We start from the raw sequence: 16,156 nt of genomic DNA on the forward strand, positions 1-16,156 counted from the left end.
GACTTAGGCTCTAGTTAGGAATCTAGTCGTCCACAAATTTAACACAAAGTCTATATTAACAGTATACGCGAACTGTCAAGAAAAGTGAGGTTAACTGTGTCTGTAAAAAACCTAATTATCTATAATTTTTTTTCCAATTATGGTAAAGCATATGAAGTAATAATTATCATTGTTTACAACGTGCCAGTGCCTACTTTGATACGTTTGATTCGTTGTTGCACGCCCGTTTCGTGGAATAATCGGAGACCTGCATTGAATGAATGGGCAGTTGGTTCGTTTGACGTTTTCGGTTGCGCCACTGAATTTTGAAAATGAATGCGGCTGAATATGATCAATTTTCATTCAGTGAATTTGAATATTTGTTGCTCTGTTTGTCGGTTCTCACAGTAAATGTTAGTAGACTTCCGTGATTCGTAGTTATGCAGCCTAAGCTCGACTCCTACCAACAGAGGACAAAATATTAGTCCGTAAGTTTTTAAGCCTGTTTCTAATAACCCTGCCACTTCTAGTTAACCGATCTGTATATTGCACATCCTTGCTCTCACTTGAGTACTACGGCTCAAAATTTTCATAACTTTTCCTACACAGTATTTTCTAGCTAATTGAGTGTCGTTAAAAAGAAAAAAAGAAAATGTGACTACATATTAGTCGAAATTAAAAATGAAGTAAGCTGATAAACTTAAAAATTTAAGAAAAATACGTCGTGGATTCGAGCACAAAAATTCAATTTTCTCAAAATCTCGATATGATCCAAATCGAAAAAATATTTTTAAAACCAAATCCGTCCCTAACGCGTTGAGTATGAACGGTCCTAGGTTGTCATCATTTACCGAGAATCAAACAAATTTTTTTTTAATTAATCATTTTATTCATTACAAAGGTACACATTTGTCGATTCGCACTGTCAGATCGACGAACGACGAGCGCCGTGTGATTGGATCGCGTGATTTTAACACTATTCGGCCTGCATCGCGTATTAGACTAAGGAGTTTTGTGTGCTGACGATTTTATTTGATTAAGCATTGCTTGGGAGTAGAAGTACAGTAGGATATACCGATTCTATTTCGGATTGAATTAGTTTAGTTAGATTTTAAGGGGGATGGGACGATGGTGCGAAATGGAGAGGGTTTCTCATACTCGTTTAAACTTATTCTTCGTTGCGCGAACGAACTAACCTCTGTAGTAAAAAATGGTAAGCGATTCTTCAATTAAGTTAGTGTTCTGTAATGGTAACTTATCTTCTTGCTTGTAAACCGGTGCTCATTTATAAGAACATACTTTTTTCTATAAGGAACACTTTCTGTGAATTGTATCTGTGTAACATTTAGGATCGAAAATTATTTTGACGAATATGGTAAAGATTTTTCTTCGATATCACTAAGATTTCCTCTCGTTCACTAGGCACTGGTTCAAAAAACAAACAATACTTTCGTTCAGATCACATTTGCGTTGGAAATGGGGTTTTGAATAGCCATTGTTTTTATTTCGTTCCGCTTATTTTTCTTCTTCTTCTAAGGACTAATTGAGTAACAATCGAATATATTAAACTAGGTAAAAGTGAGTTAACAAGGGCAAAAACTTGGAATCTAATCAACTAACCAATGATAAACTTCAACAAATACTTTTAACGTTCTTGTTCGTTTCAGAAACAAATCAAACCTTTACAAAACGTGTCATCTTTTCATAACTTTTATTTCTTTTCTGCAATAATACACATATACACGTAATTTTAGTACGAATATCGCTTATTTGGCTTTGGTTGAACTTTTTATTTTGCTTCTTTCGTGTCACGTGTGCATAACTTGCTGCTGCTAAAATTTCGCCGTCTTCACTAACCCTAGCTGCTAGAAACAAAGATCATATGGCAAAACGAGTATTTTGTATTTCCTCCTGCCGTCGGGGGACCGGGTGAGTTGTACCGGAACCCTATTCGGAGGAAATAAGTGCTATTTAAAACGCGATCTATCGCTAAACGTTATCTATCATAATACTATTCGAATGAAACAAACTATAATTTCTATTTTTATAAAACTACAATTGAGTTGTTCGATTTGATTGGTTCCCTTTTTTACAACTATTAGCGCTTACAAGGACTACATTGGTAATCTACAGTCGACGAACCTTGATCCCACACCGGGGATCGAGGACTGTCAGAGAGTTTTTTATGAGAAGAGTTATAATCTTATCGAGTGCTAACAGGAATTTCATTTAATTGTACATTGCGTAACATTGCGTTGGTTTTTTGGTGACGGATTCGGGGCCTCAAACTTTAATTTTATGTAAGAAAAAATATTTGACAGGTGTTCAAAAAATATCGTAGACAAATTTTGGGACTGAAAAGATCCTACTAATTTCACGTTTCCATAGGACAAGTCACCCCACAAAAAACCGCCACCAGGTGACCGGCGATCACCATCACCTTCTTCTATACCGGACCGTAGGATTGATAGGAGCTAGCCTGCGGTCAGGTAACCTGCACCTGATCCCCCTCATCCTCATCGTCATCGTTCGCCTCCATTTTGATCTCCAGCTGTGCACTGTGTGAGCTTCCTGCAGGCGAGGCTGGATCGGATGGTGTCGAGCTGCGGGAAGAACTCTGATCCAGTTGGGCGTGTTGTTGCTGTTGCTGGTGCTGCTGTTGATGCTGATGCTGCTGCTGCGCTGCCTGAACGTGCGCCGCCAGAGGCGAATGTTGCTGGTGAAGTTGCGATTGGTGCGGCGCATGGTGCTGAGGTTGCATCCTTAGCGGAATCGGTAGCTGGGTAACTTTGCCCATGAAGGAACGAATCTCTTCGAAGTAGGAATCTTCCGGAATTCCTCGACTATTTCGTCGCGCTGCTCGGAGACGTTCGTCCAGACCTAGACCGAGACCGGCGGCGTCCGCTTCGTGCTTTTTGAGGTGGCGATCGAGGTTGGTCTGCTGACCGAAGCAACGCTCACAGAGGGCACACTTGAAGGGACGTTCTTTGTTGTGGATATTCCGTACGTGGCGTTGGAGGTTGCTCGATATACTGAAGGAACGTTCGCAGTATTTGCACTTGTACGGCTGTTCGCCGGTGTGCGTTCGGAGGTGGCGGGTAAGATTTGCAGATCGGGGGAATACTTTGCCACAGAATTTGCACGAGTAGCGATCCTTGTTCTTAGCTGCCCCGGGCGGAAGGTTATGGTTGATGCTGTTGGAGTTGTTATTATTGTTGTTGTTGTTATTGTTATTTGGGATCCCGTTCCCGTTCGCTCCTTGGCGGAGTTGCGAAAGACTGGCGGCAAGGACATCGCGTTCCTTTAACCGCTGAAGATCGTAGGCAACCGGTGATCGGGCAGGCAGGAATGAGTTTCGGTAGCCTGGCAGGGGTAGACCTGCTTTCGCGATCGCTTCCAGCATGAGCGGGTTTATTCCCGGCGGCGGGAATATAGGAGGATTGTGACCGGTTAGGTTAGATATTCGGAACTCGTCCTTAACGTTTATGTGATTGTTGTTGGTATATTTTACATTATTATTATTATTGTTGTTGTTGTTATTGCTGATAGGACTCGGGCTTTTGCGATTATTTGCGGTATTGTTATTACTAACGTTGTTATTGTTGTTATTATCCTGGAAAGGTATCACACTGCTAGGTTTGACATCCTCCGCGGACGTTCGCGGTAGTTCCTCTTCATCGGATGTCGAGCTACTGCTGTTGGTGGACTTTTTGTGATCAACCCGCAGATCCAGTGGTTGATCTAGCAAACTCTGCTGCTGGTGGAGCAAGTTTGAGGACGATGATCGGTTGTTGGTGGAGAAATCGTACGGAAGCTGGGCTGACACGGTCGAACCCATACCAAGTAGTGGGTAGACCGCCCCTTGCTTAGGACTGGGAAGCATTTTTCTCGGTGAGTGATCTTTTTCTCGCATCTTTCCAGGAAGCTTAATCACTACACGATCTCCCTTGGCATTCCTCGGGTCGGGGAGAAACCTGAAAGTAGAAGAAACAAGAAACAGGAATTAATTGAGTCATTCATTATTGTTGTTACTCTGTGGAAGAAAAGAGGTGAATGTTTTGAAAGCTCGACAACACATTCCGCACAGAACAATGAGTCGCATTCAAGCTGAGGGCAATTGTGCAGTCCAAGTCCCATAATTCCTTGCCAGGCGGATTCACAGCGAAAATAAATCCCAACTGTCTCAAAGCAAATATTTAAATAGCTATTAACTTTTGATATTGTGAAGTAGGCTTTCTTTCCTGTGCGACAGCAGCCACGACAAAAGGAAACCGCGTCGGCATCTCTCTGGCAGAAGCTGATCCGTGGTCGTCGTCGTCGTGGCGAGAGACTTTGGAAGCCGGATTGAATTGTTTCATAGTTTATTGCAAAAGCCGAAAGATTTCAAACATTTGATCGACGACAGCAGAATTGAGGATCCTTTCAAAATTGTTGAAAAGTCCCGTCCATCAGTCGTCAAACCGTTGAGCAAAGATTGATTTCTGAAAGCAAATTTCCTCTTTTCAAATAGCAACCGATTGATTCGGTACAGTTTAGTCTTCCCGTTCCAATTAACCAGGTCGGCTTTAAATTGAAAATCTCATCATGCCGATTTGACCACACCAGGCGCAGGCACACGATCAACGGAGATCGAAACGTCGCGCATAAATCTATCGCTTTCCATATTCAATTGCAAACTCCTCCTCATCCTGCTCTTCCTCTAGCTCTAGATTTCCATTTATGCATACTATTTGGTTCCCCATCAATCCGCCCTTCCTCTAGCTCCCATTGAAAGATATCCGTTAGGGCCCCCGTGTCGAAAGGGCGCACGAGGGCACTTGAACGACGTGGCACGTGGGTGTCTGAACTCGATCCGATTGACTGTACATTTTGCAGAAAATTGTATTTGGTGTTTTCCTCGATCTTCGGCGTTCGCTTGTTCTTCTTTTTTTTCTACTCCCTTCCGTGATCTGTTCGGTCTATTTGCAGACCACTTCAGGTATTCCCCGCGTGCCCGAAGAAGAAAAAGTACGCGATCGCGCGAGCCGTGCCGCATAATAGAGATCATTCTTTCGGTTAATGTTGCTGATGTGTTGTCTGCGCCGGGGTGTCTTCAACAAAACGCGCGCGGCAAGGAGGCGCCCCATCATTCGTGTGGTGGCTCCATATTAGCAGCGGCAGCTACAATGCGGCATGCCACAAACCGACCACTTCCCGGGCGTTTCGACGAGCGCCGAGGTTTGTTTGTTTTCCGTGATGTTGTTAGAGAACGACTCTCGGCTTTCAACTTTGGCGCGTGATACGAGTCGGGAAATACTATCAGCCCGCTTCTCCGGCAACAACAACACCAATAACAACAGCAACAGTAGAAAAATAAGACGCGAAAATAGAATCGTGATGTTCGATCATTATCTGGTGTGGTTTTTGAAGCAATTTTTGAAGACTCTCTTAAGAGGCTTCCACTGGAGCAACTACCAGTAACCTCCAGGCTCGGATGGGGGGGAGGGATGAGTTCGGTGGGTGGAAAAAGGTCGTAATGATTTGTAAAGACCATGGCGGAAGGTAACGATGATCAAATTGGTTTGCGATTACTCGCAGTCTCGTGCGCGCACCACGAGTGCACCCCATTCGCCATTTGTGGCCAGTTGTGAATTGATTGCATGTTTCAATCTATTTGAAGCCTAATGGCACGAGGAGCCACAACTGGATCGGGCATGCCCCAATAGGTTTCCTCCATTTATGACGGTTGTGTAGATTTATGGTAATGGTTTTCTTTGCGTGCCCAGTGTGTTGGCTAACGTCCCAGCCCAGCGGGGCTGATTAGACTGATTGAGAAATTTCTATTTTGCAACTTTGGATCGAATCGAAACAATTGAATATTTTGAAGTTTTCATCCTTCTTCCAGTTGCCATGTCGTCAAATCTTCTTGTGCGTAAGGCAAGGCTTAAATATTCATGTCCTTAAGTTGTCAAATCTTCATGTCACTAAGTTTGCAAGTAAGATTGACGTAGAGGTAAGAAATTAGCGAAATCCGGTTCAAACATAAAAAATACTTTTTTGAAATGGGTTTTATTCTGAAATGATCGCTGGAAATATTTTCAAACCTTATTACCTAAACTAAAGTTTCAAAATATTTAGGATTTTACCGAAATTTCCTGCCAGAAAATGTTAGGTTCTACGTACAGGGCCGCCGAGAGGGAGGAGGGACCGAGGTGTTCCCCCCCCCCCCCCCCCCCCCCGGGCCCGGAGTTCTGAAGGGGGCCCCGATTTTTACCAGAAACTAAAATTTTGACAAATACTGTTTCGACAAATATTTATTTGAGAATGCTATTAAAAATTTAATGTCTCGTGTATGAGGTAACTAGATTGGCGAAAATTCTAAACTACTGCATATTTGGTATCAACTATGTTTATACCAACCTAATTCTCGCATCGAAACAAGATCAGACTCGAACGGGCATAGCGAAATTTGTACATTGAATGTCATATACGCAGCTCACCTGGGTTCGAATCCCAACCCCGCACACAGGAATAGAGATTTTTATAGGAAAATTCCTAACCAGAATGCAGAAGCGAATGACCTTAAGGTTAAAATATCCATAATCGAAACAAAAATATGATCAGACTTGTAAGGGTTAACCATTTAAATGGTTTGATTAGAAGTCATGAGGTTGTCTTCAAATTTCGCCAATATGAAATCGATTTTTTGCCTTTCTCATATAGAAAGGTTATGCAATCACTCTGAAAAACGTCAACCTAATCCCGACCCGGAGGGCCGAGTGTCATATCCCATTCGACTCAGTTCGTCGAGATCGGAAAAAGTCTGTATGTGTGTGTATGTGTGTATGTGTGTGTGTGTATGTGTGTGTGTATGTGTGTGTGTATGTGTGTGTGTATGTATGTGCGTATGTGTCAAATAATGTCACTCATTTTTCTCAGAGATGGCTGGACCGATTTGCCCAAACTTAGTCTCAAATGAAAGGTGCAACCTTCCCATCGGCTGCTATTGAATTTTGGATCGATCGGAATTCTGGTTCCGGAATTACGGGTTTCAGAGTGCGGCCACACAGAAATTTCTCATAAAAACTATAGGAACAATTAAAAATAGAATTTTTATTTTTGATGCTAAATGTATTCAAGGTGCATAAAACGTCGAGATTTGATGCAAACACGAAAAAAATTTGACGAAGATTCACTTTTTTGGATTTTGCACATTTTTGCCTTTCTCATATAGAAAGGTTATGCAATCACTCTGAAAAACGTCAACCTAATTCGACTCGCGTAAGGTTTCTGGATTTTAACAGGGGCGTAGTTGATGGTTTACGGAGAGGGGTTACACCCGCCCTCTACTGTTCACTCCCCTCCTTTAAAAATCTCCTTAAATCACCCCTCAGACCACCACCTCATACCCCTCCCTTTCAACCCCATCATCTTTAAACCACCACTATATTACAAAGCATACCAATTTAAGCTGGGGAGTCGTTCGTTCATGGGACTTTCGCCCTCCTCACATACCCATCCCCGCATGACAAAATGAGTTAGCAAGCAGATAACATTGATCTAATGCTGATTAGGCTAAGGAGTATGATATTTTTTTGTTTCAAGTGTTTCACCGTCGACACGTAGCTCATCAACTTCGTGGCTGGCATGCCATTGTGTATAAGTGCAATGTGTACTAAGAATGTAATGGACATTTCCACAATTATGTTGAACATAAAAAGCCTCCGTGCCATAGTTTAGAGAAATGAGAAAGGCACAATTGCACCGCTAGGTGGATTAAAACAGGTTTTTATATATTGAATTTCCAATCTTCGAAAGCGCTGGATTAGTATCGAAAGTAATTATTGCACGAAAAAGCCCTGTTTAGGGTTGCCACACCGGTTTTTGGAGGCGAATTCCGTGTCTTCGTTCAGGTAAATCCGAATTCGCCCGGAAGAATCCATTGGATTATTTTGCGTTGCCCTTTTCTCTACCAGGAATCGTCCAACACCCAGTCCTCGTAAGCATCATCCTAGGGTTGCAGACCCTAATTGTTAAGGAGGGCCCCTCTTGGCGTTGACAAATATTATTTTAAAAGTGCCATTTGGGTTTACTTTACCCCACTGAACCTTCGCTTCAATGGATCAATGTTCCTCACAAAGATTCTCGAAAGAAACTGAAGTGTGATTTCACACCCCGTGTTTGTTTACTGAGGAGCATGAATATTTTTCCACAACAGAAGATCGCTTGCCAAACAAGGTTACGTGGTGTGCCGAACGTTTGATTTTTGTTGTTAAAAATAAATTGAAGCTTGAATCGTAACTTTGGATTAACGTTTAAACTAGTTCAATAGCCATGCAGTGCCTCGTTTCCTGTCGCTCTGATGCCCTTCAAACATCGCATTGGATACAGTGCAATGTGCGATTCCGAGCTGCTAATGTTCTATTGTTACCGTTCACGCTAACAAAAATCCCGGGGCCCCTGGCTCTAGTCCAGTGTGCCCATGCGTGTTTATATCCATATCAGTAACAGTATGATGTTCGAAAAAGCTGTGGTGCACAGAGAGAAATCGAATAATTTATGGTCAAAAGCGATTATTTTTTATTCTAAGGCATACTTACTAGAATATCACAACATGACTGTACTAATTAAGATACAGAAAATATATTAAATTTTGATTTTCAATATTGATATTCATTTATATAAATTTATGTTGAAACAAACGCTTGAACGCTTGAATTTATGTTAGGGTAAATGATCTTGACTGCAGAGCTGCCAGATGGTTTTTTTTGAATATCTGTATTCTCGTTATAAAAAATCTGTATTCAAGAAAACGAATTTTGACAATTGATGCGTCTACTATAAATTCAAGCACTATACAGGAATTTAAATTGAGTACTTTAAAGTAATCTGTACATTTCCTGTGTTTAATTTTTTTGAAAATAAAAAAGTGTTAGGGTTCATTTGACAATAATTTATTTAAGAAACGGCCATAGGTTATGAAAACGGCGGCAGGAAGGATCCGTGTCGGCACAATTTTGTTTTTGGCTCACAACATTACTCCAATTGCACAATATATGGGAATAAGCATACCAATGGAAAGCTAGAGGTCTTAGTTAATAACTGATGAAAGAATTTAATTTATTCTGTCAAGATGAAAAAAATTCTTAACGATTTCGTAAAATGATATTTTTTTTAGTGGTCGTTTGTCGGCACCCTAAAAAATTACTTAAAATGAAAAAATATGAATGAAAATCATGAAGACTCAAAGAGAAAAGAAAATTTATTCATTTCAACAACCATCAAAGGCATTTTGAACATCATACTTCATCAGAACCACAATCTGTGTATGTGAAAAATTGGTTCGAATATTACGCACTGCTAATGCACTGACGAATCGCATTCACTGCAATTGAGTGAGTATCTGGCAGCCCATTTTTTGACCAGAGATTCAGACAAATCAGATACAAGTCAAAGGAGCAGGAAACTTCAGGGTAACTCCCCCAAGTAACAATTAAAGTTTTATAGCACGCCACAAGTGCAATCTAAATTTTATAAGTGGCTATAAAAGTACGATAAAACCTCAATTGTTACTAGGGTCCGTTACACCCCAATTTATTGGTCGTGACAATCTGGTATATACAGTGCGACCCAGCGGTAAAAACACGACCAGGTGGGTTTTCTTTATGTAAATGTAAAACGCTAAACCGGAAGTCGCCTTTCCTGGGTTTCAGAATGGTCCCAAAGATCGAGCTCTGCTATCTAGCCATAAAACCCTTTCTAAAATACCTATATTGATTAGGTTATTGAGAACTCAGTATTTGCCATAAAAATGGGGTACCGACAACCGACCATGTTTGGGTGCCGACAACTGATTTTAGTAACCTTTTTGAAAACTGAACAAAAAAAATTGTGGCGAACTTTTCTGTGCCATTCAATGTTGAATCTCAGAATAAATTCACATCGTAAATATTCAATACGCATACTTTTTCGATCGATTTATAACACTAAGCAAATCATAAAAAAAAACTTTTAAGTAGAGTTTCACTTGTTCAAAAAATATATTGGTTGTAGAACAGAACATTCGAGTCTGTTTGCTGCAGCAATCGGCACAAAATGGTCGTGCTAATATAACACATAAATGATATTTATCAGAATGTCCATGTCTACTTTCTGTCAAAAGTTACGTAGGGGTGCCGGCAACCAACTACTTTTCCCTACATATAGCTTCTTCTAACGTATGCGGAATAAAATTTGGACAAAATTCAAAAGCAATTTTTTTGTAGAAAGCCCTTTATTAAATGTTTTCTCTGTATGAAAACATTTGTCAGCTTATTAATGTAGAAAAAAAGGAAAGAAGCCGAAAAAAATGGTGTTGGCATATTCTTAATTTCTTTCATTAATTTGGTTATCATGTTTGTTAGTTTTAGGTCGATAATTATTGGCATATACTCTCTGCTTCAAGTTATCCCAGAAATTCTTATTTGGACGTAGTTGTGGTACATTTGGAGGCTTATCAGCCTTTTGTACAAAAGATATGCCATGATCCTCCACTGCACCAAAACTTTTTTTGTGGCATAATAGCTTGGTACCAGATTTGGCGTTCACTGCCATGTTCACATGGTAGGGTAAAGTGCCTATTTTCGTCATACTAAGGAGGGTGCCTCACTAGTTTATTAATTACTTGGCCTATAATTAATGGAATGCGTACAAATTGGCATCAAAAGCTTTGCTTCGTTGTTAAGAACCAAGATTATAACACAAATGTTCTGAAAACGGTGATATTATCGTATTGGAGCGCAACGAAAACTCGAATCGAGTGCTCCTATTGTTGCGCTACCATTTGACTCAATGCGTTGAACAAAGATGCCAGATGCTGCTCTAACCAACGCACAGTGGGACGGAATCAAAAAAGCCGGACATTGATATTTGCGACGAACCTATTGGTTATGGCACTTTGATGTCTTCGGAAAGGTTTCTTTATTTTTTAAGTAGTTTAATATAATGTTGGAAAATTTTTATTTAAGGGGGTATATACGCAGATAAAAAAAAAATAACTTTGCAAGTTGTTGCCAAAATTGATAGTCATGTATGGAAAGTTCGTAGACAAAATGATTTTATTAAACTTTGTTGAAGTAGCGAAATAGCTATCTGTTAAGCGAAAAAAGTTATTGGATGAAATTGAAGTACATGTCGGAATACCCCCTTAAAAAGTGTTTTTTCATTGTAACTTTTTTATTTGATTTTTTATAGTTTCTCGATGTTCTAGAAAGTTGTAGATGCTTTCAAAACACACCTTTTTGCGGAATAGGCCAACTCGCTATCTCTTCGTTTTTAGGGTGTATGTCTGTTTATTTGTTTTTTTTTTTTTGGGCTAACTTTAAGGGGCTATGGTTTGTAGAGTAGCAGGTAGTAGCAGCTAAATTTAGTTTTTTGATGTTCAGCAAGAAATACCCAATTGATACATATATAAATCATAGCGGGATCTAATAGGATCCTTGGAATAATGTGGCGTAAAATAGACTAGCGTTTCAATAAATTATTTGTATTATGAAGCATGAAAAATAAACTATTATGCGAAATTAATAAACATTTGAAATATTATAATTCATTCCATATATTCCGACATTCAAATTTAATTTTTTTGTTATTAACATGCTCATAAGTCATCAGTGTCCTGCTAATTATCTTCCTCGTCATTGGCTGAACAAGGTAATAATATAACCGAGTATTCTAAGCAATGAAATACCTTGTTCATTCAATGACCAAGAAGATAATTGGCAGATGACTTATGAGCATGTCAATAACAAAAAAATTAACTTTGAATGTCGGAATATATGGAATGAACTATAATATTTGAAATGTTTATTAATTTCGCATAATAGTTTATTTTTCATGCTTCATAATACAAAAAATTTATTGAAACGCTAGTCTATTTTATGCCACATTTTTCCAAGGATCCTATTAGATCCCGCTATGATTTATATATGTATCAATTGGGTATTTCTTGCTGAACATCAAAAAACTAAATTTAGCTGCTACTACCTGCTACTCTACAAACCATAGCCCCTTAAAGTTAGCCCAAAAAAAAAAAAACAAATAAACAGACATACACCCTAAAAACGAAGAGATAGCGAGTTGGCCTATTCCGCAAAAAGGTGTGTTTTGAAAGCATCTACAACTTTCTAGAACATCGAGAAACTGTAAAAAATCAAACAAAAAAGTTACAATGAAAAAAACACTTTTTAAGGGGGTATTCCGACATGTACTTCAATTGCACCCAATAACTTTTTTCGTTTAACAGATAGCCATTTTGCTACTTGAACAAAGTTTCATAAAATCATTTCGTCTACAAACTTTCCATACATGACTATCAATTTTGGCAACAACTTGCAAAGTTATTTTTTTTTTCTGCGTATATACCCCCTTAAATAAAAATTTTCCTACATTATATTAAACTACTTAAAAAATAAAGAAACCTTTCCGAAGACATCAAAGTGCCATAACCAATAGGTTCGTCGCAAACATCAATGTCCGGCTTTTTTCGATTCCGTCCCACTGTGCAACGGCTTCAAATAGATAGGGTGATAATAGAAATATGGGGAAAATAGGTTCATCACCCTATCTCCTAGCGGGTCGAAATTAACACTGTATTTTTAACCCTTTAAAAGGTCCAGAGTTTGGGGCTATTAATGGATGTTATATTAATAGAAATACGGTTCTTTCACTTAGCTTAGAATATCTTTACATTTATTTCGTAATAAAAATATACTTGGTACCGGGCGTTAGAAAACGTCAGTCTTCGTAATGTTTGATGTATTTCCTGTATCCGAAAGTTATTCGAGAAAATGATCTTCTTTCGCCTCGACAATTGGGTTGAAGCAAATGGCTTACTGTAAGATACACAATTTGGTTTCCGCAAAGGCAAAGGGACGACCGATTGTCTTGCGTTGCTCTCAACAGAAATTCAAATGGCTTATGCTAGCAAAGAGCAGATGGCATCAGTTTTCCTAGATATAATGGGGGCTTTTGATTCAGTTTCTATCAAAATTCTTTCTGAGAAGCTGCACCAGCATGGTCTTTCACCGATTCTAAACAATTTTTTGCTAAACTTGCTGTCTGAAAAACATATGCAGTTTTCGCATGGTGATTTATCGACATAACGAATTAGCTACATGGGTCTTCCCCAAGTCTCATGTCTAAGCCCCCTTCTCTATAACTTTTACGTAAATGACATTGACGAATGTCTTGTCAATTCATGCACGCTAGGGCAGCTTGCAGATGACGGTGTGGTCTCTATTACAGGTCCCAAAGCCGTCGATCTGCAAGGACCATTGCAAGATACCTCGAACAAGTGGGTGGGCGTAGCGTATTGGTAAATCGATTGCCTTGTACGCAGCGCACCTGGGTTCGAGTCCCAACCCCGCACATAGGGTTAGAAATTTTTCATAAGAGATTTTTCTAACCCGAAGAGGCGAATGACCTTAAGGTTAAAACCTCTATAATCGAAATAAAAAAAAAAACCTTGAACAATTTGCCTGTTTGGGCCCTCCGGCTAGGTATCGAATTTTCCACGGAAAAAACTGAGCTAGTCGTATTTTCAAGGAAGCGTGAACCAGCGCAACTACAGTTTCAATTAATCGGACAAACTATTGCTCAGGTTTCAACTTTCAAATATCTCGGGGTCTGGTTCGACTCTAAATGAACTTTGGGATGTCACATTAGGTTTCTGAAACAGAAGTGCTAATTACAATAACCGGAACATGGTGGGGTGCCTACCCAGGAGACCTGATCAAGCTGTACCAAACAACGATATTGACGGTGATGGAGTACGGGAGTTTCTGTTTCCGCTCCGCTGCGAACATACATTTCATCAAACTAGAGCGAATCCAATATTGTTGTTTGGGTTGCATGAACTCGACACATGCGATGAGTCTAGAAGTGCTATCGGGCGTCCTTCCGCTGAAAAATCGATTCGATTGAACCCGTTAATAATTGCAAATTTCGAAAGGCTTATCGAGCTCGATTCTCAAACCCAATTTATGTCCTTGTACTTTGATGACATGGCACAAAATATCAATCCTTCTTCATATTATACCAACCGTGCTTCTGATTCAACTGTATTCTTCGACACATCCATAAAGGACGAGATTCGTGGAATCCCGGATCACATACGTCCGCAAGTGATCCCAAGCATCTTTCACCATACCACTGGCTTCGGTATATTCAATCAAAACCTCACCGCTTCATTCAAACTCAATGATTCTGCTTCAGTTTACGTCGCAGAACTTGCTGCTATTCAGTATACCCTTGGGATCATTGATACTTTGCCCACCGATCATTACTTTATTGTCTCGGATAGCCTCAGCTCAATCGAGGCTCTCCGTTCAATGAAACCTCGAAAGCACATTTCATATTTTCTGGGGAACATCTGGAAGCGCCTGCGTGCTTTGTCTGTAAAATCGTACAAGATTACTTTAGTTTGCTTAGGTTCCCTCGCGTTGCTCCATTCCAGGTAATGAAGAAGCGGACTCTTTAGCTAAGGCGGGCGCTTTACAAGGTGACATATATGAAAGACCAATTAGCTTTAGCGAATTTTTCAGTATTACTCATAAGAGAACCCTCGAAAGTTGATAAACTTCATGGAGCAATGGTGAATTGGGAAGGTGGTTTAATTCGATAATCCCTAAGGTATCGACGAAACCTTGGTTCAGAGGGATGGACGTGGGTCGGGATTTCATTTGCGTCATGTCTTGGCACATGTCCAATCACTACACGCTGGACGCTCATCTACGGAGTATTGGGCTCGCGGATAGCAGTATCTGCGCTTGTGGCAACGGTTATCACGAGATCGAACATGTTGTCTGGGCATGCGCCGAGTACTGTTCTGCTAGATCTCAACTATTCGATTCCCTTCGGGCCCGAGGAAGATCACCCAATGTCCCGGTTCGAGATATACTGGCAAGCCGCGATCTCCTCTACATGTCCCTCATATACACCTTTTTAAAAACCATCAATATCCAGGTTTAACTGCCCCTATCATATTTTTCACATCATTCTCAGAAGCGCCCTCTTTCGTCTACCGTACCCCAACGATGGTTTGATGCGACTCCAAGACGAGACAAAACATCTGTCGAATGACCCAACGATACGAGACCTACAGTACAACATCACACGCGCAACGCGGTGTGTTGCCGATCCGTATCTGAGCCGTACTACGAAATTGTCTGGAGGAACCCCTGCCGGCTCGAGGAAGACCGCCCTGCGTCCCAATACATGATGCATCCGTCCGAATCTGTAATCCTTGCCGTTGATTCCTGATGCCGGAAACTGAAAACTTATATCCCCCCCTGTCGACCTTGTCCACCAGCTCTCCTATGTCTCTGATACACAGATGTAGGACTTCACCCCCCATTCTTCCCCTTTAATATCTTCCCAAAACTTACGTGCCCCTCCCATCTTCTAATTTTAGTTGATCAATATTTAATCTCGTTAAGAAATGCCCAACACTACCACTACTTAAAAATAGCCATAATTAATCCCCCCTAATCTTAATAAAATTGAACCACTCCCTCTAGTTATTTCTAGTCAATAAGCTTGTAAAATGTTCCGCTTAGTTAATAATTATTTGCTCCAACAACTTTCCTTCTAAAAATCATTAAGTGCATTACTATACAAAGAACACATGAAATGAATATTATATTATCCCTTCTTGTATATGTATAAGTTAGCTGTAAAGTAAAAAAAAACACAAAATAATATTGAAATGTGTAACCCCCTAGTTTTAAGAAATTCAAAATGTAAAACAATGAAAAAATGGCACCTTTAAGGCTCAAGTCGATTTATTAGATTATCACGATTCAATTCATGCAAAATACCTGCTGAAAAAACTATGGGCTTAGCTGAATGGTGCTTTTGAAAAAGTGGCTGTGGGTTTTTAATTGCGCAGTTGTGTTGCGTACCCCAGCACGTTGTGGTAGTTAGACAAAAAATCACAGCCACTTTTTCAAAAGCAACATTTAGCAAAACCGATACTTTTTCAGCAAACTATTTTGTATGATTTGAATCGTTGTGATCTAATAAATCGGCTGATATTCTTCTTTTAGAGTTTTGAAAAGGTTTAAATCCGGTGGCAAAGCTGAACACAATTTTTCCAACCCATACTACCCAGCGTTCAAATCTAACACATGCTCAAAAAAGGTAACTTGAACCTTAAGCT

General features: G+C 40.0%; 1 protein-coding gene across 7 annotated transcripts in view; it reads right to left on the reverse strand.

Annotated features, from left to right (window-relative positions):
* Positions 1-874: 874 nt before the first annotated feature.
* LOC131681687 (histone-lysine N-methyltransferase MECOM-like) overlaps positions 875-16,156 on the reverse strand; it is a 315,403-nt gene continuing 300,121 nt past the window's right edge. For all 7 annotated transcript variants that reach the window (XM_058962647.1, XM_058962648.1, XM_058962646.1 and 4 more), the window contains one exon: positions 875-3,953. In XM_058962647.1, coding sequence (XP_058818630.1) covers positions 2,465-3,892 — 1,428 coding nt within the window. In that variant the 5' untranslated portion in view covers positions 3,893-3,953 and the 3' untranslated portion in view covers positions 875-2,464. The remainder of the gene's footprint in view (positions 3,954-16,156) is intronic.

Source organism: Topomyia yanbarensis, chromosome 2 (assembly GCF_030247195.1).
Source record: "Topomyia yanbarensis strain Yona2022 chromosome 2, ASM3024719v1, whole genome shotgun sequence".
Lineage (NCBI taxonomy): Eukaryota > Metazoa > Arthropoda > Insecta > Diptera > Culicidae > Topomyia > Topomyia yanbarensis.